The following is a 22,005-nucleotide window of genomic DNA, read 5'->3' as shown; positions in this document are numbered from 1 at the left end:
CACACAAAGCAAAATTGTCCTTGTCTCTCTGGAATCATGTCCATGAAGATGTAGATATCATCTAAGTCTAGACTTTCATGAAAAAATAACAGAGTTGACTATATAAAACAAGGGACTATCTAAAAATAGCAGAGAATTTCATTTCATAGATGGAGGTTACTATGCTTCAGTATCATCAAACAGGGTTTCTCCATGTGGGGGCAAGATAGCCCCTGACAGTTCCAGACTTGTGTGGTCCTTTGGGCTTATAATCCTAGAAAAGGAAAAACCTATGATCTCCCAGAGTTCACGTCAGGACTGATGGATCACTCTGTCTGGCCCTGCTTGGGTGAACAGTTAAAGAGGAGAGAGGGATAGGTGTCATGATTGGCAAGGCCTAATCATACCCATATCCACTGTTAATAGTGACATGAGGATCACATAGCATCAGAAAAGGGCATTTCTCCAAGAAACAGAAGGCGCTGGTCAAGACAAAGCAACAGGTGTCCAATACAGAGAGATGTGTACTTGAATATTCTATAGAAAACCAGGGTATGTTTAGACAGATCACCTGGGTTAATATGCTGACTCAAACTGACTCTGTGAAAGAGCAGACTATACAACATTACCTGAACCTCTTCTCAAACTTCAAACCCCCCCCCCCCCGCCTTCCCCAAAAGCATGAAACAAAGGTCCCTTTAGTGTTTTAAGTTTCTTACTGAAAACAAGGCTATAAAGTAAATCTATTTTCCGATGGTATGCAGATGTGAGTGGGGATGGGCTAGACACCTTTGGATTAACTTCAACAAGAGGCAAGTGCTGCAATGTTAAAATTATAACAGTGAAAATAGAAAAGAACCATGGAAATTCTACAAAAGTGGGAGGAAAGCCAGGGCCAGGTAATCAAGCGCAATCTCAGGATAGCAAGCTGACATGGTGAATGTGGGCAGTTTCATGGGAAGCCTTGTCAAGCAAGAAAAAGACAGAAATATTTCAATAGCTATTGTGTCCAAACACTGTATTAGTTGCTGTCATTCTGACCACTTAACACAAAGTAATTATTTTCAACCTAAAGATACAGAAGCTAAAGCTCAAGATTATTTAATTCAACCACAGTTGAGCTGCCTTCCAGGAAAGGATACACAGTTTCAATAAAGACCTATTTCATTTTTAAGAATATACATTCTTTAAAAAAATATATTTGTATTGATTTCAGAGAGGGAGGGAGAGATTGACTATTGACCAGACTTGTGTGGTCCTTTGGGCTTATAATCCTAGAAAAGGAAAAACCTATGATCTCTGCCTCCTGCACGCCCCCTACTGGGGATCAAACCCAAAACCTGGGCATATGCCTTTGACAAGAATGGAACCCAGGACCATTCAGTCACCAGGCTGATGCTCTATCCCTGGCTAGGGTGGCCTATTTCATTTCTGAAGGGAATGAGAAATTAAGTGTGCACTAAAAGAACCCAAGGGTTTAAATGATGAATTTAGCCAGTTCTGTTGTGAAATATAATGTAAATAGGAATGCATGCTGTTAAAGAACTTAAATGCCCTGTATCCTGAAATCTCCTGCCTTATTTTGAACACCAATGGGGCATGTAGACATTGTTTCTGTGCACTTTCCTCCTCCTTGACAATGCCTAGATTCAGGCCATATGGAGCTCATCCTGTCTTGGCTCAGGTTGCTTTTCCTACTTGAAACACATTTCCTTTCCTCCAGATGATGTCATGCTTGCTCATCAGTAAGGATTTACTTAATTCAAATGCCACCTCTACAAAGTGAGCTCTTCCTGCCAAAACCCATATTAAAATAGTGTCCCCTTCTCAGCACTTAGCATGTGAACTTGGTTTGTTTGTTTCCACTACTTATCTCCTCCAAAGAGAATATAAATATACTAGAGGTCCAGCACCATATTCGTACAAGAATAGCCCTTCCTTCCCCTGACTTCACTCCCAGCCGCTCAGGAGCCAGCAAGTCCTTGCTTCTGTTTAGAGCACTGCTCCTGTAGCTCCCTCCCCTGCCCCCCTTCCCCTCGTAGCAGGCATCCCTCCCTGCAGCTCTGCGCCTGCATATGCAAAACAACCTCCATCTTTGTTGGATTAATTTGCTCACTCTGATTGGCTGTGGGCATAGGAGTGATGGTTAATTTGCATGTTTCTCTTTTATTTCAGTAAGAAGATTCCTTAAGGAACAGGATCTTGTCCACCTCACTTCTCCAAGCATGTGAATTATTCTTAAGTCACAGGAGGCCCTCACAAATAATGTAGGAAATTGCAAGCAGCACAAAGTGAGACCACCCTGTATTTGCAGTAGAGGGAGGGAAAAGTGTGAAGAGACCAAAAAACAAAACAAAACAAAAAAGCAGAATGGAGCCGGTGTAGGCGGACTAGTGCCAATCACCTCTGAAGCAAATGGAAACAAAATACAGACTATGCAAACACCTCAATAGTAATGCTTACACCATGCCAGGCACTGCCAAGCATTGCACATGCATCCCCTTATTATCCCTCATAATAATACTCCTGTCACTCCAATTCTGCAGGTGAGTAACGTGAAACACCTGGGCTAACTGGCTAAGGTCACAGAATGAGCCCATGGCAGAGTTTGAATCTGAGCCCCGCTGATTGGAGTTGCTGCTTCTAACCAATACTGCTTGATGCTGCCTCTCCAAAAAATCCCAGTGATTGGCGGCACCGATACACCAAGGTTCCTCTGTGCCCACAAAAGTACGTCTATGTATTCGAAATAACTGGCCAGTGTGCCTGGAATCATGCACCAGAAGGTATTCGGCTCGATCCACCAGCAGGGGCATGCAGGAGGCAGCCCGTCAATGTTGATGTTCTCTCTCCAATCAATAAAAACATATTTAAAATAAAATAAAAAAAAACAGGTAGCAATAATAATTATTAAAAAAAATAACTGGAGAGACTGGAAGACTTAACAGCCAAGGGTGGTTCCGACATCACTGGTTATGAAGGGGGACATTATCATTGCTCATCGCCCTCTCGAGCCTCCGAGGTCCCACCCCAGCGCACCCTCCTCCTCCGCCGGTTCCGGCGCCGCCTCGGCGGAGCGCTAGGCCTCGCGCGCGTCCCAGCGGCCACACCCCACCTTCCTCAGCTGCCTCAGCCGTGGGGCGCGGGGACACCTGTCCAGCTGCCCCGCTAGAACTGAGGAAAGATGCGGGGCAAGAGCGCGACACCGACGTTAATTTCTACGACTGGTGCTTATTTTGGGGCCCTTTCCGCCCCTACACTTTAGGGGAAAAGAGTAGATATTTCCACTCCGAGACGCGCAGCCTAGGGCGATGGCGCCGAGGTCGCTCCGAGCGTGAGCAGTGGTGCCTCCCGGCGCCGGCTTCCGCCCTCTCCGCCGCCGTGCCGGATGACGCAAAGCGCCTGAGCCGCTCTGATGACGTAATTACCTGCGCCGCCGGCGAGCGGGACGCGCGTGCGGAGGCTTGGGTTCCCTTTACCCCACGGATTTCCGCGCCCGTGGGTCCCGCGCCCCGGCAGCATGAAGGAGACGCCGCTTTCAAACTGCGAGCGCCGCTTCCTCCTCCGCGCCATCGAGGAGCGGAAGGTACACGCCCCGGAGCTCCGGGCCGCGCGGCGCTCGGTGGCGCGGTCGAGCGCGGACCTGGCCCTCGCAGGCCCAGGGAACCCCTGGGAGGTGTTCCCAGTCTCCCGGGTTTTGCCTCCAGTGGGTTCTTCTCAAAGCTCGAGCTGACTCCAAACTAAGAAAGTACCACTTCCCATTCAGGGGTGGTCAGGATCCCGCTTCCCTCAGGAGCTCAGCCCAGGGCCTGCGCAGAGTAGCCGCTCGCAGATATTGCTGAGGAACTAAACGGGTGAATGTTGTGCTTTCAGCGGCTGGATGGTAGACAAACCTATGATTATAGGAACATCAAGATCTCGTTTGGAACAGATTATGGATGCTGTATTGTGGAGCTTGGGAAAACAAGGTAACAGAGCCTTCTCATTAGAAGCTCAGTGGTGGGAAGTTTAAAAGAACGTAATTGACTCAGTTGTTGAACGAGCAGGTAGGAAGTCCTGACTGTATTTTGTGTAGATGCCAAAAATAAGTATAGTTCCTTTAACGCAAGATTTATTTTTTATTTATAGTCACACTTAAAATTTTTAATCATAAGTATATTTTCTGCCACATGGGTATCATATGGTTCTTGATTGCACCGAGTTTCCTGCAGGTCGTGTCAATTAGTAGGTCCTACTTAACTGTTTTTCCTGAGTGACATGAGAATTAGGTTTTGGGGGTTTTTTTGTGGGTTTTTTTCTGGAGTGTTTTTAAAGGTGTGTATTAGCTTACTAGGCTGTCATAAAATACCACTACCTGGGTGGCATAAATGACAGAAATGTATTGTCCCACGTTGTGGAGACCAAAAGTCCAGGATCCAGGTTACAGCAGGGTTGATTTCTCCTGAGACTGTTCTTCTTGACTACAAATAAATGCATTCTCCTGTGTCTTCACTGGACTTTCCTCCGCGTCCCTTCATGGCTCTAGTGTGTCCCAGAGTTCAGTTTTTAATATTATTTGGAAGTTGTGAGGACATTGGTCAGATAATGTTAGTAAACCGGTGCCATAGGAAAATTTCTTTCTTAAGAAATCTCAAGCTTTCAAGGTATCTTGTATGAATAGATACTTATTTTAGAAAAGAGGGTTTTTTTTTATTTTTTTTTTTAAGGATCTGTGGAATAATCAGTATTGTAAATAAGAGATGCTTTTTTTTCCTTGTCTCTCTTTGGGTACACCAATATGTACTTTTCCCCTGTATATATTCTACTACTATGCTTTAATATAAAGCCTCTAATGATGTGTCCTGCCGAGTGTCTTATTACTCAGGGTAAGATTGAAACTTAATTAGTATTTGTTTTAGACTTTTTTTTAATTGGAAAGGAAATGTATTTTAGTCAACAGATTTGTACTTTGTCTTTACAGAGTTCTTGGACAGGTTTCCTGTGAACTTGTTTCTCCAAAACTCAACAGGGCAACTGAAGGTATACTCTTTTTTAACCTTGAGCTCTCTCAGATGGCTGCCCCGGCTTTTGAACCTGGCAGGTATTTAAATCTCCTTCTTAAACTGCTTTCACTAGAGATGAGAGCAGCGGCCAGGTATTGTCCTAATGCCTAGTGTCATATTCATGACATTAGCCCATTCTATCTTCATAGGCAGTCAGACCTCTTGGTGAAGTTGAATCGTCTCTTGGAAAGATGTCTAAGAAATTCGAAGTGTATAGACACTGAATCTCTCTGTGTTGTTGCTGGTGAAAAGGTGGGGAGTATGCCCAAAATTCTTAGTTAGGATGACTATTGTTGATTCATGGATCCCTGTATCTCTACATTAATTCTCAGTTTCACTTAACTTATTTTTATACTGGTTCACTTTAGTTCAAATGTTCCTGGGTGCCACCTCTAGAATTTTGTGTCATCTCTTTCTGAAGGGACAAAAAACATTGTGAAAATAGCAATTTGAATTTGTGTAAAAATCCGAGAACTGGTTTTTCATATATTTTTATTTTCTTACGTTATTTAAGTCAGTTGATGGAAGCAGGTAATGTTTTCCTTTTTGGATGGAGAACTGAGGAACAGATTTAGTCTTTTATCTGGATAGGCTACACAAGGAGTCAGTGGCAGGCTGGCATTGGAAATCTTATTGTTGTGCATGATGGTATTAGAACTTTATTCTTGATTTTTTAAAAATATATTTTTTATTGATTTTAAAGAGGAAAGGAGAGGGAAAGAGAAACACCCATGATGAGAAAGAATTTTTGATTGGCTGCCTCCTGCATGTTCTCTACTGGGGACCAAGCTGGCATATGCCCTTGACTGGCATTGAACCCAAGATTCTGCAATCCTTGGCCCAGTGCTCTGTCCACTGAGCCAAACCAGCTAGGACTTTTGACCACCTTTTTTACTTTAGAAAAGTCCCTTAGCCTTTCCCCATTCCAAGCTTGAATGTGACACTACTTGCATTACTTGTAGGGTTATCATAAATATTGTCAAGTAAAACCTAAAGAGGGTGAAGTTTTTGAGTTAGGAGACACAATAAAAATATAATTAGGCTTGTAAGGGAAATTTTAGTATTAAATGTAGAATGGTTTGTATATTTTGAGCATATAATTTACTGTTGTCAAATGACTCAAAGAATGGTAAACTATTGGTATTTCAGATGTTGGTCTGACTTAACATTTTTCTAAATATAGTTTTATTGATAAAAAGAAGAAATAACCCTGTTTTAACAGCAAGAGAAAATTTGGCACATAATGTTACTTTTACTTTTAGATAGCCACTGGTTGTGATCAGTTAGGATTTATTTTTGTTTTAAATTCACATTCAGGTTTGGCAGATCCGTGTGGACCTACATTTATTAAATCATGATGGAAATATTATCGATGCAGCCAGCATTGCAGCCATTGTAGCCTTGTGTCACTTCCGAAGACCTGACGTGTCTGTCCAAGGAGATGAAGTAACATTGGTAAGCTCCCACAATGTGAGCCATGCTCTCTCTGAGTGAGTGAGTATCCTTAATGTGCAGGCAACTTGTTGTAGATGGACATTAGGTACATTCTAAAATTTGTTTGCAAGGCAAAAACTACATATTGTCAAAATTGTCCTTGAAATCTCTTAAATATCCTATATTGAAGTATCTGTTAGTAAAAGCACACCGTAGCCTGGCTTTCTAGAATAGAACTAGGTGACTTCTTTGGATTGAGGAAAGGTGAACTATTTGTTTTACATTTAGACCATGTGAAAAATACATGAGTCTCAGCACAGTGAGATGCTGTGTTTACTTTGTGGCAAAGCCTCCCAGAAATACCTGTAAGGCTTGTTCTAACTTATTGTTAGCTCCACCCTCAGAGGAGGATGCGAGGATAATGCACTTCTATTAGCTCCCAGTTGATACTGCGGCTGCTGGTGCAAGGACCACATTTTGAAAACCACTGTTGAGTATGTCCATTTTAATTTATGTAAATTATGTGCTAGAGTTGTGAAAGTGCATGTGGTGGTAATTTGAGTTCTGGAGTTATAAAAGGAAAGATCAGAGGTCCAAATTCTCTAAGCAGTCATTCATGATGCTGCTCTTAGGCATTAGAGGGGAGCAGATTCATTAAAGACTTAGAGGTAGGAACAGTAGAGATGTGGTCTTTTAGGGGAGGGAGATGGTACAAAGAAGTAAAAACAAGTAAGTGATTAGTAGACACAAAAAAAGGTATCAATAAAGGGACATTAAAAATGGCGGCAGACTAAGTGGATGCTGCACAGACATGCTCCCAGGACCAAACTGGAATTACAACTAAAATACAGAATACTTCCTGAATAATCAACAGAAGACTCGCACGAGAGAACCATAATACCCAAGAATTGAAAGTGCAGACCTCATAGAGACTGGTAGGAGGGACGGAGGAGTGAAAGGGCTGGCAGGGTGCCCACAGACAGCAACTGAAGTTCCCGAGTGATAACTCAGTTGTGGAGGGTTGCCACTGAGAACTCTGGGATCTAATCCCTAAGCTAGTCCCCCCAGCAAAGAGCCACAACTAAGAAGGTAACCATATAACTTCTGGTTATAAAAAGCAGTGGGGTTGCTGTCTGCCAGGGAGTGACGGCTGAAAATTCAGGCACCCTGTTAAAGGGCCAATGCACGAAATTCCCTGTGGAGCCACCCACCTTGTGCTCCTGCAGAAGGAGGGCAGAGTGGATTGGAACTGTGTGAGCAGAAGCTAGGATTGAAAACTCGAGGGTTAAGCTCAGAAAGCAGACAACCCCCAGTTTTCTGTGCTGAGTCATTCCCTCATGCAGTGGAGGATGTCTTTCCCAGCAGACATCTGCCGTGTGTGTGTATGTGTGTGTGTGTGTGTGTGGGGGGGGGGGGGGGGGAAGAACAGCACTGGACTCGCCCTATTGAAAAACATCTTGCCCAGAGGCCAGTTAAGAGATTAAAAGTAACAATCAGGCCGAAACTGGTTTGGCTCAATGGATAGAGCGTTGGCTTGGGGACTGAAAGGTCCCAGATTCGATTCCAGTCAAGGGCATATACCTTGGTTGTGGGCATATCCCCAGTAGGAGGTGTGCAAGAGGCAGCTGATCGATGACTCTCTCTCATCGATGTTTCTAACTCTATCTCTCTCCCTTCCTCTCAGTACAAAATCAGTAAAATATATTAAAAAAAAAAAAAAGTAACAATCAGGCAGAAGCAACTGCCCCACCCTAATGAAAAAGACTCACCATACCTGAGCACAATTGTCTGGAGGCAATTCAAGTCAGAATCCTATCAGTGTAGGTAGAGGTGATATCTGGAGGTTTTGAGTCTTTACCTGATCTAATTAGCTAGTATTAGTGTTTGACACTGTCCTGCACTAGTAATTGAGAGGCATTGAAGATCTACCTAATATATACATACTCGTAAACCCAAACAAACAGCCAAAATAAGGAGACAAACAATTCAATGAACAAGAGAATTCTCCAGAAGTAGTGATAAATGAAGCAGAGATAAGAAATTTATCTGAAACAGAGTTCAGGGTAATGATGGTAAAGATGGCCAACGGTAAAGATGGCCAACAGCATGAAAAAAATATATAGTAACTATGAAAAAAGAACAGTTGGAAATAAAGAATGACATAACACAAAGAATACAATGGAAGGAATACACAGCAAATTAGGGGAAGCTGAGGATCAAATCAGTGAATTAGAAACAGGGTTGAAAAAAGTCAATCAGAGAGCCAAAAACAAAACAATTTAAAAACAGGAGGGACAATGTGAAACATAACACTATTAGAATAACAGGTGTGCCAGAAGAGGCAGAAAGGGAGATTGGAATAGAGAAGGTATTTAACATGTTAAAAGGAAAAAGCTACACAGGTTCAGGAGCCACAGAGAACCCCAAGCAAGAAGAACCCAATAATCCCATGCCCAGACACATAATAATTAAAATGCCAAAAATTAAAGACAAAGAATCTTAAAGGCAGAAAGAGAAAAACAAACTGGAGAGTTATTGCTGGTGGTAATACAAAATGGTACAACCATGATGGAAAAGGTTGGCTGTTTCTTAAAAATCGAAGTGTAAACGTATAGAGCTCAGAAATTCCATGTCTAGACATCTACTCACGAGGAAGGGAAGAAAAATGTATGTTCACTCAAAGACTTTTATGTGAATGTTCATAGCATATTTGTAATAGCCCCAAACTGGTAACAGTCCAAATGTTTATCACTGGAGAGTGGAGAGACAATGTGGCCTGTCCGCACCATGGACTACAATTCAGCAGTAAAAAGTACCAGCCCGCTGATAGGTATTACAGAATGGGTGAAACATGCTAAGCTGAAAGGAGGTGGATGCAAAAGACTAAAGATTGTTTGATTCCACTTAAAGGGAATGCCCCGAAAAGACGGATTTATAGAGACAGAAAGTAGATCAAATGTTGTGTGGGGATGGGAATGAGAATTGACTGCAAATAGGCTCAAGGAAGGTTGCAGGGGAAGGATGGTCATGGTAATGTTAAAAATCGAGTGGGGTGATGGTTACATAATTGTAAATGTATTAAAAAATGTACTAAAATGTGAATCCTATCCTTCTGATGAGTGGAGTTATGGTATGTAAAATATCCCTCAAAACAGCTTTTTGACAATGCATAAAGTTTATCTTATTGATTTTTTTGACAGGAAGGAGAGGGATAGAGTTAGAAACATCGATGAGCTGGCACCGGTTTGGCTCAGTGGTAGAGCGTCGGTCTACAGACTGAAAGGTCCCGGGTTCGATTCCAGTCAAGGGCATGTACTTTGGTTGTGGGCACATCCCCAGTAGGGGGTGTGCAAGAAGCAGCTGGTTGATGATTCTCTCTCATCGATGTTTCTAACTCTCTATCCCCCTCTCTTCCTTCCTCTCTGTGAAAAATCAATAAAATATATTTTAAAAAAAAAAAGAAAGAAAGAAAGAAACATCGATGAGAGAAAAACATCGATCAGCTGCCTCCTGCACACCCCCTGCTGGGGATGTGCACGCAACCAAGGTACATGCCCTTGACCAGAATCGAACCAGGGACCCTTTAATCTGCAGGCTGATGCTATATCCACTGAGCCAAACTGGTTAGGGCCAAATGCATAAAGTTTTAAGGAACATTAGTGACAAAGGCAAATAGAAGGTTATTTAAGTACTCATTGAGGATTGAGGGAAGTTCATTTTTTATTTTACTGTTTGATGTACAAGATGATTTTTGTGTGTTCTCTTATTTTCAAACAGTACACTCCGGAAGAGCGGGACCCTGTCCCTTTGAGCATCCACCACATGCCCATCTGCGTCAGTTTTGCCTTCTTCCAACAGGGGTGAGTCTCCTCAAGTGGGACAGAGTGAGTAGCACAGCTGGGAAGTGTGCTGTGGGCAAATAAGCCAACCCTCCTTCAGTACTACCGCACCTCACAGTTTAGAAAGAACTGTGCATTTCTCACTTTAGCCCTATCTTGTAAGAGCTGTAGTTTGAAAAGAGCCTTTTCCATAGAAGAGACATTTTTCTTTTCATGGTGTATCATAAATTTATGAATTTACTACCACATGGTAGCAGCTTCTGTTTCCTGGAGGTGTGCAAGTGTTTAGAGAATTGTATGCTCAGCTCTGATTTGGGGAAATGGGGGAGTGGGGGGGGAGAATCAGGATTAACAGAAACAGGACTTTGGAACACATTCATCAAACATTGGAACCAGTTTGTGGTTCTAGGATCAGACATGGGAAATGGTTCTCGCCTAGGAAATTCAGCTCCCAGTTTCCTCACTGGTTCTTCCCACAGAAGCAAACCTGGAGGCCTGGGGCCATGCCCATGCCTTCATCTTTGTTTCTACAAAGGGAGCTATACATTTTTAAAAATATATATTAATTTTTTACAGAGAGGAAGAGAGAGGGATAGAGAGTTAGAAACATCGATGAGATAGAATCATCGATCAGCTGCCTCTTGCACATCCCCCACCGGGGATGTGCCCGTAACCAAGGGACATGCCCTTGACCAGAATCTCGAACCTGGGACCTTTCAGTCCGCAGCTCTATCCACTGAGCCAAACCGGTTTCGGCAGCTATACATTTTTTTTTAATTTATTTTTTTTTATTTTTTTTACAGAGAGGAAGGGAGAGAGATAGTTAGAAACATCAATGAGAGAGTCATCGATCAGCTGTCTCTTGCACACCCCCTACTGGGACGTGTGCACAACCAAGGTATATGCCCTTCACCGGAATCAAACCCGAGACCCTTCAGTCTGCAGGCCAACACTTTATCCACTGAGCCAAACTGGTTTCGGCAGGGAGCGATACATATTTTAACAGTTTTATGAGGAAAGCTTTCACCTTTCAGTCATTGTAGTGTAGAATTTCATTAAAGGGAAATGGACCAGCAACATTAAGCAGAAAGATGTGAGTCTGCCCTAACCAGTTTGGCTCAGTGGATAGAGTGTCAGCCTATGGACTGAAGGGTCCTGGGTTCGATTCCGGTCAAGGGCATGCACCTTGGTTGCGGGCACATTCCCAGTAGGAGGTGTGCAGGAGGCAGATGATTGATGTTTCTCTCTCATCAATGTTTCTACCTCTCCCTCTCCCTTCCTCCCTGTAAAAAATCAATAAAATATTTTTAAAATATGAAGACTTGAGTCATATATGTAATTTAAATTTAACCAGACATTAAAAAGGTAAAAATAGGCAAATTTAATTTTTTTAAATAAATCTTTATTGTTCATATTATTACAAATGTTCCTCATTTTTCCCCCTCCATTGCTCCCCTCCACCAAGTTCCCACACCACCCTCTGCCCTTTCCACTCCCCCATTGACCTCATCTTTAGATGCAGTTTTTGTTCAGTCTCTTCCCACATCCCCCACTCCCCTTTTCCCAGAGAATCATCAGTTCACTCCCCTTCCATACCTCTGATTTCGTTATATTCACCAGTTAATATTGTTCATCAGGTTTTTTAATTCCCTTGGTTTTTAGATTCACTTGTTGATACCCTGTTTCCCCAAAAATAAGACAGTGTCTTATATTAATTTTTGCTCCCAAAGATGTCCTAGGTCTTATTTTCAGGGGATGTCTTATTTTTCCATGAAGAAGAATACAGTACACATTTATTGTTAAATGAAAATAAAGGGAATTTATTACCTGTATGCAGTATGGTAGTATGGTAGTTGTCAACACAAACCAGACAAACTGTGAATCCTACAGTATCAAGAATTTACTCATTTATTCAATGACAATCATGTCATCATCTTCTGGAACATCATCATAACAATCCAATTCCTAGTGAATTTCTTGTGACTCCATTTCTTTCAGAATCAGTGGACCAAATCTCTCATGTTTAGCCTGGCGGGGGGGGGGGGGGGGGGGGGGGGGCTTATATTTGACTCAGAAGGAAACCTGTAAGTAGGTCTTATTTTCAAAGGATGTCTTATTTTCGGGGAAACACTATAGTTACGTATTTGTTGTTCATAATTTTTATCTTTATTTTCTTCCTCTTCCTAAAGAACCCCCTTCAGCAGCAATTCATGTAATTCTGGTTTGGCGGTGATGAATTTCTTTAGATTTTTTTTATTTGTGAAGCTCTTTATCTGGCCTTCAATTCTGAGTGATAGCTTTGCTGGGTAGAGTATTTTTGGCTGTAGGTTCTTGCTATTCATCACCTTGAATATTTCTTGCCTTTCCCATCTGGCCTGCATGATTTCTGTTGAGAAATCCGCTGACAATCGTATGGGTGCTCCTTTATAGGTAACTACCTGCTGCTTTTCTTATTGCTGCTTTTAATATTCTCTGTCTTTTGCTCTTGGAATTTTAATTATGGTGTGTCTTGGTGTGGTCCTTTTTGAATTCTTTTTGTTTGGGGTTCTGTGCGCTTTCTGAACTTGGTGGGGGAAGTTTCCTTGGACCAGGTGGGGAAGTTTTCTATCACTATTTCTTCCGATATGTTTTCAGTATCTTGCTCTCTCTCTTCTTCTGGGACGCCCATAATTCTGATGTTGGTTTGCTTGAAGTCCCAGAGGTTTCTTACACTATCTTCAACTTTCTGGATTCTCTTCTCTTCTTGCTTCTGTGGAGGAGTGTCCTCTGGCTCTTTGTGTTCCAAATCTTTGACTTGATTCTTGCGATCTTCCAGTCTGTTTTTAGGACTCTGAATAATATTTTTTATTTCAGACAATGTATTCTTTATTTCTAGTTGATCCCTTTTCATATCCTCATAGGTCTCATTTATTTTATCGGCCTTTTCTAGGAAATTCTTGAAAAACCTTATAAGCGTGGTTTTGAACTCTATATCCAGTCACTTTTAGTCCTCCATTTCTTTTGTTTGTGATCTGTTTCCTTGTCTCGGCATTTTCACAGTTTCCCTGTGTTGGTAGGGTGGCTTTGTGTGCTAAGGTGTCCTATATGGCTCAGTGGGTCAGCCTCCCAGTTACCTGAGGTGGACACTCTTAGTGCACCCCTTTGTGGACTGTGTGTACAGCCTTATTGTAGTTAAGTCTTAATTGTTATTGGTACCACTGGAAGGAACTGACCTCCAGGCCAATTGGTTCAGCTGTATCTATGCCAGGAGACAGCCTTATTCAATTAGATTTGTAAAATTGCAAAAGCCTCTGTGTTCAGCTTGGATGGGGCAGAGTTTCAGGGTGGAACCTACAGCCTTGGCTTCCTGTCAGCCCTATCCTATGAGGCTCCTGAGTCTCAGTGTGCCTCAGTGTCCTTTGGTACTCACTGCAAGCACCTCTGAGAGAAAGGTGCCCTCTTTCGCCCACTACCAGACAGTCTAGTCTCTCCCCCAATGAGCCTGGAACTGAGGTTCAATGCAGTTGGAAGTGGGGTTAGAAGTGGGGTTCAGTGCAGTCCCGAGCTTTTGTCTCCTTCCTCCTAGGGCAATCCAGCGAAACAGTCAACAGTCAGTCCTCTGCCCGCAATGTGCGCGACTCTGGGGCTCTGCCTTTCACTGCTTTCTTGAGTTTCCGCCTTACAGCCTAGAATCCCTCTGTATAAGCCTGGGTCCCCAGGGTCTCGCCCAAAACTGGGGTTCAGCACAGTCTGGAGTTTTTATCTCCTTCCCGCAAGGAAATGCAAGCCAGGCACTCAGCCGCCCCCTCCTCTCCGATTCCTTCCTCTCCCCACGCAAGCATCTTGTCTCCGTACCTTAGGCTTTCACAGCTCCTCTAATTTTCCTTCTGGTTTTCTCTCTCCTTCTAGTTGCAGAATTTCGTCAGTCAACTTTCCTGTAGTTCTGGATAATGTCCATTTTGTATTTTAGTTGTATTTTTTTGAAATTGTTGTGTGAGGCTGCAGTTAGTTGTATTTTTTTGAAATTGTTGTGTGAGGCTGCGTTTACCTATGCCACCATCTTGGTTTCTCTGTTGGTAAATTTTATTTTTATATATTTAATTTTACTTAATATATCTAAGGTATTACCTTATTTTAATATGTAATCATTATCTTAAATTTGTTCATGAAATACATTTTATTTCTACTAAATCTTCGAACTCCAGTATTGTGAACTTAGCTTGGACTCACTGCATTTGAAAGGCTCAGTGAACAAGTGACTGAGGCTACCATTAGACAGAAATAGTGTTTTCTGCCAAAACCGGTTTGGCTCAGTGGATAGAGCTGCGGACTGAAAGGTCCCAGGTTCGAGATTCTGGTCAAGGGCATGTCCCTTGGTTGCGAGCACATCCCCGGTGGGGGATGTGCAAGAGGCAGCTGATCGATGATTCTCTCATCGATGTTTCTAACTCTCTATCCCTCTCTTCCTCTCTGTAAAAATCAATAAAATATATATTAAAAAGAAAGAAATAGTGTTTTCTAAATGAGCCATTACCAGAACCTGAAAGACATTCAGAGCACAGGCCATTAAGGAGACTCTTAAGATTAACCAAATTACTGGTTTTTATTAATGAGCCACAGGTTACTTAATCCAAGTGATAGCATTAAATTTTGATTGTATATATTTAAAAAATAAAACTATTATGAACTTGATTTTACTGTGATAGCTAGCAATATGCACATAGTGTTATTTTGGATCCATAAAAACAGAAATTCTCTTGTATCTTTTCCCACTAAGGTGACTCAAATTCACAGGCTTAGTGACTTTATTAGTGCCATCTTTAAAAAATATCTGTTATCTTAAAATAGACATGATTTGTTCAGGTCCAATTAACATTCCTTTCAGAACATTTTTATTGGTGGATCCCAGCGAGCGCGAGGAGCGTGTCATGGATGGCTTGCTGGTGATTGCTGTGAACAAGCACCGAGAGATTTGTACCATACAGTCCAGCGGTGGGATAATGCTGCTAAATGAGCAGGTTAGTGCTGTGGTTAACATCCCATTTAGAAGCTTTTTCTCATTTTTTTAAAACTAAAATTCAACAAGGGCATTTGCAGTGATTCATCCTCGGCTGTGTTGGATCTGGTTTCACTACTGTCATCATACTGTTGATGAGACGCGTTACCTTCCTCTTCCCTGCTCTGCCCATGTCTAGGTAGAGAGACACGGTACTTTCCAGGGAAGAAAGAGGTTCATATTTCTAACAAAACAAAACAAAAAAAAGTCACAAATAGGAGTGATATTAAAAAGTAAAGTACTTGTAGAATTTGGTATAATAAGCAGTTCTCAAACCCGGCTCCATATCAGATTCCCATGGACTTTTAGAAAAAAGGCTGCCTGGTACCGGAGGTGCAGGTGCTTGACCACAGCCTGCTTTGTTGGAGCTCCAGCTCTGCCTTAGACTGACTGGCCTTGGCCAATGATTTCAGATCTTCGTGCCTCTGCTGCTTCATTTATAAAATAGGGAGTAAGTTCCTAGTGACACCTTATTAGTAGAAGAAAGTGAAAGTAAAAGTAAGTAGGATGTGACACTGTAAGATACGTTGTGTGCAGTAAATGTAAGTTTTCTCATCACTGCCATTCCCAGCTCCCTAATTCCAGACACATCCATTAGACGCTGACGCCTGAGAACCAACCTTTCTGAAAGCTCCAGGGATGCTCTGTGGCTGGTGCCGTGGCTCACTCCCACAGAGGCAGGCAGTGCACCGAGCATGTGCATGTCCTGGCCTTTCCTGGGGTCTGTTAGTGCTGTGGGAATGTTTCTGGGTCTGTTTCCTTAACGTGAGAGTCCTTCAAATATTCTAAAACAACTCACAACTTGCTTTATTTTATGTCTACATTACATTAGGAAACAAAGGCAGGCTTAAGTTGTAAAGTTAGAAAAGCTAATCTCATTCTTGATTTTGTTAGAGAAAGCTATTTGGTTTGCTGTCTTTAAATAATGGCTCATTTTTATAAACAGGTTTTGAGATGCAGTAAAATAGCTGGTGTGAAAGTGGCGGAAATCACAGAGCTAATCCAAAAGGCTTTAGAGAATGACCAGAAAGTTCGGTAAGTTTAATTTTGTTAGAACCAAGTGGTCTTTTATAGATTTTTCTGTTGAGGATTCTTCTTGCACAGGGGTAACCACACACTTTCCTTATCTGTTAATCTCAGTTAAATATACTAAATGTTTTTTGAAAATTGATTGAACTGTTTGTTGTATTGTATTCCAACTTAGTCTGTTTTGAAAAGCCACATAATATTTTTCTTTAAAAAGTTAACATGTTCTTTGGAAAAAGAATCTGGTAATGCAAATTAACTGAAAGGACACACACTGGGCTGATTCCCATCTTCTCCCAAGTGACATTACACAGGACCTGAAGCCCCGAATCAGTGTCTTCTACAACGTGGAGGTTAATGCCTGCCTGTGTGGCTGGTTTGAGGATTAAAAAATAACCTACTTTAAGCCCTTGGCATGTGCCCAACACATGGTTCAATACATGGTAATTACAGGAACTTTTTATTATGTCTCTTGATAAGCATAATAAATTGGTGAGGATAAGTTAGTCTCACCAAAGGGTAAAATAGTTAACATTTTTCTTTTTTGTCTTGTCCATCTATCATCCACTCCCTCCTCTTTTATCCCCCCAAATACCACACACAGGAAAGAAGGTGGAAAGTTTGGCTTTGCAGAGTCTATAGCAAAACAAAGGATCACAGCATTTAAAATGGAAGAGGCCCCTGTTGACACCTCTGACGTTGAGGAGAAAGCAGAAGAAATCCTGGCTGAAGCGGAGCCTCCCCCAGACGTGTATCTTTACTGGTGCTGGGGTTTGCTTTTCCAGTAGCAACAAGATTCATTCCAAGGTGGCCTTGCTAGTCTGTGGAAGGGATACATACTGGCATTTCTCTGAAACACTGTACTTTGTTAGAAAAAAGACATTTAAGATACTACCGTGTTTCCCCGAAAATAAAACATCCTCCGAAAATAAGACCTACTTACAGGTTTCCTTCTGAGTGAAATATAAGGCATCCCCCCGAAAATAAGGCCCCCCCAGGCTCTGTCTCAGAATGAAAATTAATTTACTGTAAACTGGTCGCTAGGGTCTAGCAACCAGTGACGTTACTCGGAGTCCTGTGTGGAGGCGGAGCGGAGGTCAGAGCGAGCAGTGAGGGGAGAGGAGACTTTCGCAGATGCGTGTAGAAGAACAGGAGGATTAGAGCGGACGGGACGCGGCAAAGGTGCTGAGTGCTGGTCTGTCTCTGGTGACACTACTTAATGCTTGAGGCCACCCTCATGATGACTGAAGGCAGATTCCAGTGCCTCTGCAGCAATGGATATTTTCGTTCCCATCTTTTTTTAAAATATATTTTATTGATTTTTTACAGAGAGGAAGAGAGAAGGATAAAGAGTTAGAAACATTGATGAGAGAGAAACATCGATCAGCTGCCTCTGGGGATGTGCCCACAACCAAGGCACATGCCCTTGATTGGAATCGAACCTGGGACCCCCCAGACTGCAGGCTGACACTCTATTCACTGAGCCAAACCAGTTTAAACCGTTTCATTTTCTTTTGAAAAATTAGTCTTAATCTCAATTGCACGGTCAAGCATTATACACTGTTACACATTGTTCTTGAATTTTTCTACATTCATCAAATTTATTAGTATACAACTAAATTGTTCAGAGCCAGTCAGTGTTTCTCACCGTTTTGTCCATAACAATCTTGAGTTATGATTTTTCTTCATTGTTCAGCCACCTAGTAAATTTCTTCTCCTAAGACTTTGAGGCACACTTCTGTCTTAAAAAGAAAGCTTCCTTTAACTGCTAAGTGTTTCTAAACCTGTGCTTTGGACTCCTGGAACTGCCCAGATTGGAGAAGGAGTAGAGAACTCCTGGGGTGACCTTGAAGACTCTGAGAAGGAAGATGAGGATGAAGGCGGCAGCGATGAAGCCATCATTTTCAAAGGAGTGAGGATGGACGTGGGAATGGAAGTTTCCAATACTGGAAGCCAAGGTGGGTGGTACTTTATGGCTTTTAGTATTAGACCAGAGGCCCCAGGCACAAAATTCGTGCAAGAATAGGCCTTCTTTCCCCAGCTGTTGGTACCGGCTTCCCTCTGGCACCTGGAACCTGGGTTTTGCTCCTGGGATACAGGCTTCCCTCTGGCCCTGGCTTTGTCTGGAATGATGTCCAATCTAATTAGCATTATTATAGACTAGAGACCCGGTGCACGAAAATTGGTGCACTTGGGAGGGGGTCCCTCAGCATGACCTGTGCCTTCTTGCAGTCCAGAACCCCAGGGGATCAGGCCTAAGCTGCTAGTCAGACTCCCTCTGGCAGCCCAGGAGCCCTCAGGACATGTGTGATTAATGGAGGGAGCGAGCCTAAGCCATTTGTCAGCTTAGTGTTGCCTTGGTAGCAAGAGAGGCTTCTGCCACTGCACTGGCCAGCCATGAGCCCAGCTTCTGCTCCACGTCCCAGGTCAGGGACACAGGCAGGCAATGTCACATCCCAGGTCAGGGACGCAGGCGGACAGCTTCACCTCAGCGCTGGGCAGAGACACAGGCAGGCACTGTCATGTTCCGGGACAGGCTGGCAGCATCATGTCTCTGGCCAGGGATGCAGGCAGGCAGCTTCACCTCAGCACCGAGACGTTAGGGCTGGGCAGGCCTGGGTATGCCTCTGTTGGGAGCAGAAGTCCCCCTTCCTTGCCCCCCAGCTCCTGTGCATGTACAACCCGTTGACTGGTCGTGACTCGGACACTGTTAGGACCAATTAGCATAGTACCTCTGCACTATATAAAGGATATTATGTAGACATGTAAATTATGTATGGCCTGCTTCCTGCAGTTGGATCTCTTTAGCGCTGCCCCAGAGGTGGGAGAAGCTCCCGCCACCACTGCTGCACTTGCCAGCCGTGAGCCCAGCTTCTGCCTGAACTGCATCTGCCCCTGGTGGTCAGTGTGTGTCATAGTGATCGGTCATTCTGCCATTCAGTCAATTTGCATATTAACCCTTTATTATATAGGATATATTTATAGCATATAAGCTGCTTCCACAGTGAGACCATGAATGAAGCTTTAGATTTTCCATGTAATTATATGTACATCAGCCAGTCTTTATGCTGCATAGAATTCTGTAGTGTTTAATGTTACTAGTTGGTTTAGTTATTCCCTTATTGATAGGCTGTTTTATTGCTACAGTGAGCATCCTTTCATATGTCCCTTTATATATTTGTGAACTGTTTTTCTAAGATTAATAATACTGCTTGAATATTCATTGCTAGCTTCAAGAGTCATATTTTCAACTGAAAATAAAGGTGGACTTAAGCCAGTTGGGAGGACAGAGCAGGTAAAGCCTTTCTAAAGCATATAAACAGTGAGAAACTAACTGAAAACTCAAAACATGAAGACCTGATATACCAACAGCCAAATGGGGAAAGGGATAATCCACATTACGTATCATTAATCAGGAGAAAACTACAAAGTAATTCTCACATATAAATGGCCAGTTTACATATGCCAACCCTGGTAGTAATAAAGGAAATAAATTCAAAGCAAAAAGATAAGAGCATTTTTCGACTGCTGTATTGGGCAATATTAAAAATACTAGCATTGGCAAGGTTGTATGAGAAAATGGGTTCTTCATAGACTATTTTTTGGAGTGTAAAGTGGAACAATGTTTATGGAGGGTTCGGCAGTATCGTTTGGAATGTATACATGCCTTTTAGCCCAACCACTGTGTTTCTAGGTATTTCTATTACAGTGTTTATAATAGGGAGAAATGAAAAATTTAGATCTCCATAATTAGCAAATTCTAAGATAAACTGTACCTTATAGAGTGGTAGGAGCACTTTGGCATCTTGACTTGTTTCCAAATTGGTTCTACAAAATGATATATACACTGAGTGGCCAGATTATTATGTCCTCTGAACGCATAACCTGGCCATTCAGGATATGTAGTATATCTACACTAATAAAAGAGTAACATACTAATTGACTGTACCTTCTCGATGCCCACCAGCTAATCAGGTGTATGCAAGTTAACACAACAAAGATAATGGATTAATTTGCATACACAAGCTCCTAGCAGCCAGGAGCAGGGCAGAACACTTGCATCGTCACCAGGGTAACTATGTAAGTGTTCCACACCACCTCAGCCATGCACCACCTCAGCCATTCTGAGCCTCTGGGCAGTATGGGAAAGCACAAAGGCAGCTTGGGGCCAGAGTGGAAAGTCGGAGCGAAAGTGGTGCCAGAAGCCAGGGGAAGGAAGGCCCAATCTTGCACTTTGTGCATTGGGCCTCTTATATGTGTGTGTATATGTATGTGTGTATATTAGAGGCCTGGTGCATGAATTTGTGCATGGGTGGTGTCCGGCCAGCCTGGCCAGGGGGCGGGGACATGGGTAGTTGGCTGTTGGCCTGTCTGCTGGTTGAATTCCTGGTTGAGGGGACAATTTGCATATTAGCCTTTTATTATATAGGATATACACTGAGTGGCCAGATTATTATGACTTCTGAATGTATAATAATCTGGTCACTCAGTGTAAATCTATATATATAGATTTCCCCTAACTTTTCTATTATGAATGTACAGAATGATGATGTAATTAAAGACACGTTTGGGGAGCCAAGCATGCCATTTCAAAGCTCCAAGAAGTTACCTGAGGGAAGGAAAGAACCAAGTAGGCCTGGCAGCCCACACTCAGAGTAACCCAGACTCTAATTGTATGAAAGTTTTATTTATTTATTTTTTAAAATATATTTTTATTGATTTTTTACAGAGAGGAAAGGAGAGGGATAGAGAGCTAGAAACGTAGATGAGAGAGAAACATCGACCAGCTGCCTCTTGCACACCCCCTACCGGGGATGTGCCCGCAACCAATGTACATGCCCTTGACCGGAATCGAACCCGGGACCTTTCAGTCCGCTGAGCCAAACCGGTTTCGGCTGTATGAAACAGTTTTAGAATTGCTGCTATGGAAACCAATTTGGAAACTTTTTTTTTAATGAGATTACACCTCAGTGATACAGAGGGTTTGCTTCCAAATCTTCACAATTCAGTGAGTTACTACTTTAATTTAAAAACAACTTATTGCTCAAAAATGCTAACCATCACCTGAGCCTGTAGGGCCTTTCTGAATACAGTGAAATCAGGTGCCTATAGTTACATTGCTTCCTGAACATTTTCTTAGAGGCCCCTATTGTGCTGTCAGACAGTGAAGAAGAAGAAACGATCATTTTAGAACCAGACAAGAATCCGAAGAAAATAAGGTAACAGTTTCTGGTTTATTTCTGATTTTATTCTCCTCTTACCTACTGTAAACAAAGGGTTGTCTCTTTCTCATTAGAAGTCTATAAACATTAGGACCTAACTCTATAGAATTGTTTGGATGCCTTTCAAAGTCACTATTTTACTGTCGTAGTTGGCAAATGTTATATCCTACTGGAAAAAAGTAAGGCTGCTTATTTTTGTGATCCAGAAGTTAACAAGCACAGTGGGGTGAATTAGCTTCTAGTAATAGTACTGGTTGGTAAACTCTTAATTGACTTTATTCACAGAACACAGACCATCAGTGCAAAACAAGAAAAAGCACCAAGTAAAACAGCAGCGAAGAAGAGAAAAAAGAAGAGAACTGCTAATTAGAACTCACATGGTTGTATTTGTGTACAGAACCATTAAAAGGATATTTATTTAAGCGCTA

General features: G+C 42.4%; 1 protein-coding gene across 1 annotated transcript; it reads left to right on the top strand.

Moving 5' to 3' along the window:
• The first annotated feature begins 3,130 nt into the window (after nt 1-3,130).
• EXOSC9 (exosome component 9) lies at nt 3,131-21,999 on the top strand. Its single transcript, XM_084885265.1, has 12 exons — nt 3,131-3,565; nt 3,853-3,947; nt 4,940-5,059; nt 5,171-5,273; nt 6,339-6,476; nt 10,233-10,315; nt 15,159-15,291; nt 16,276-16,364; nt 16,960-17,106; nt 18,129-18,313; nt 21,496-21,574; nt 21,863-21,999. The coding sequence occupies exons 1-12, from the start codon at nt 3,500-3,502 to the stop codon at nt 21,945-21,947; spliced, it is 1,323 nt and encodes a 440-aa protein (XP_084741391.1). The 5' UTR covers nt 3,131-3,499; the 3' UTR covers nt 21,948-21,999.
• The last annotated feature ends 6 nt before the right edge of the window (nt 22,000-22,005 follow it).

Source organism: Pipistrellus hanaki (genome assembly GCF_964339955.1).
Source record: "Pipistrellus hanaki genome assembly, chromosome: 5".
NCBI classification, from domain to species: Eukaryota; Metazoa; Chordata; class Mammalia; order Chiroptera; family Vespertilionidae; genus Pipistrellus; species Pipistrellus hanaki.
This window is presented reverse-complemented; position numbering and strand designations above follow the sequence as displayed.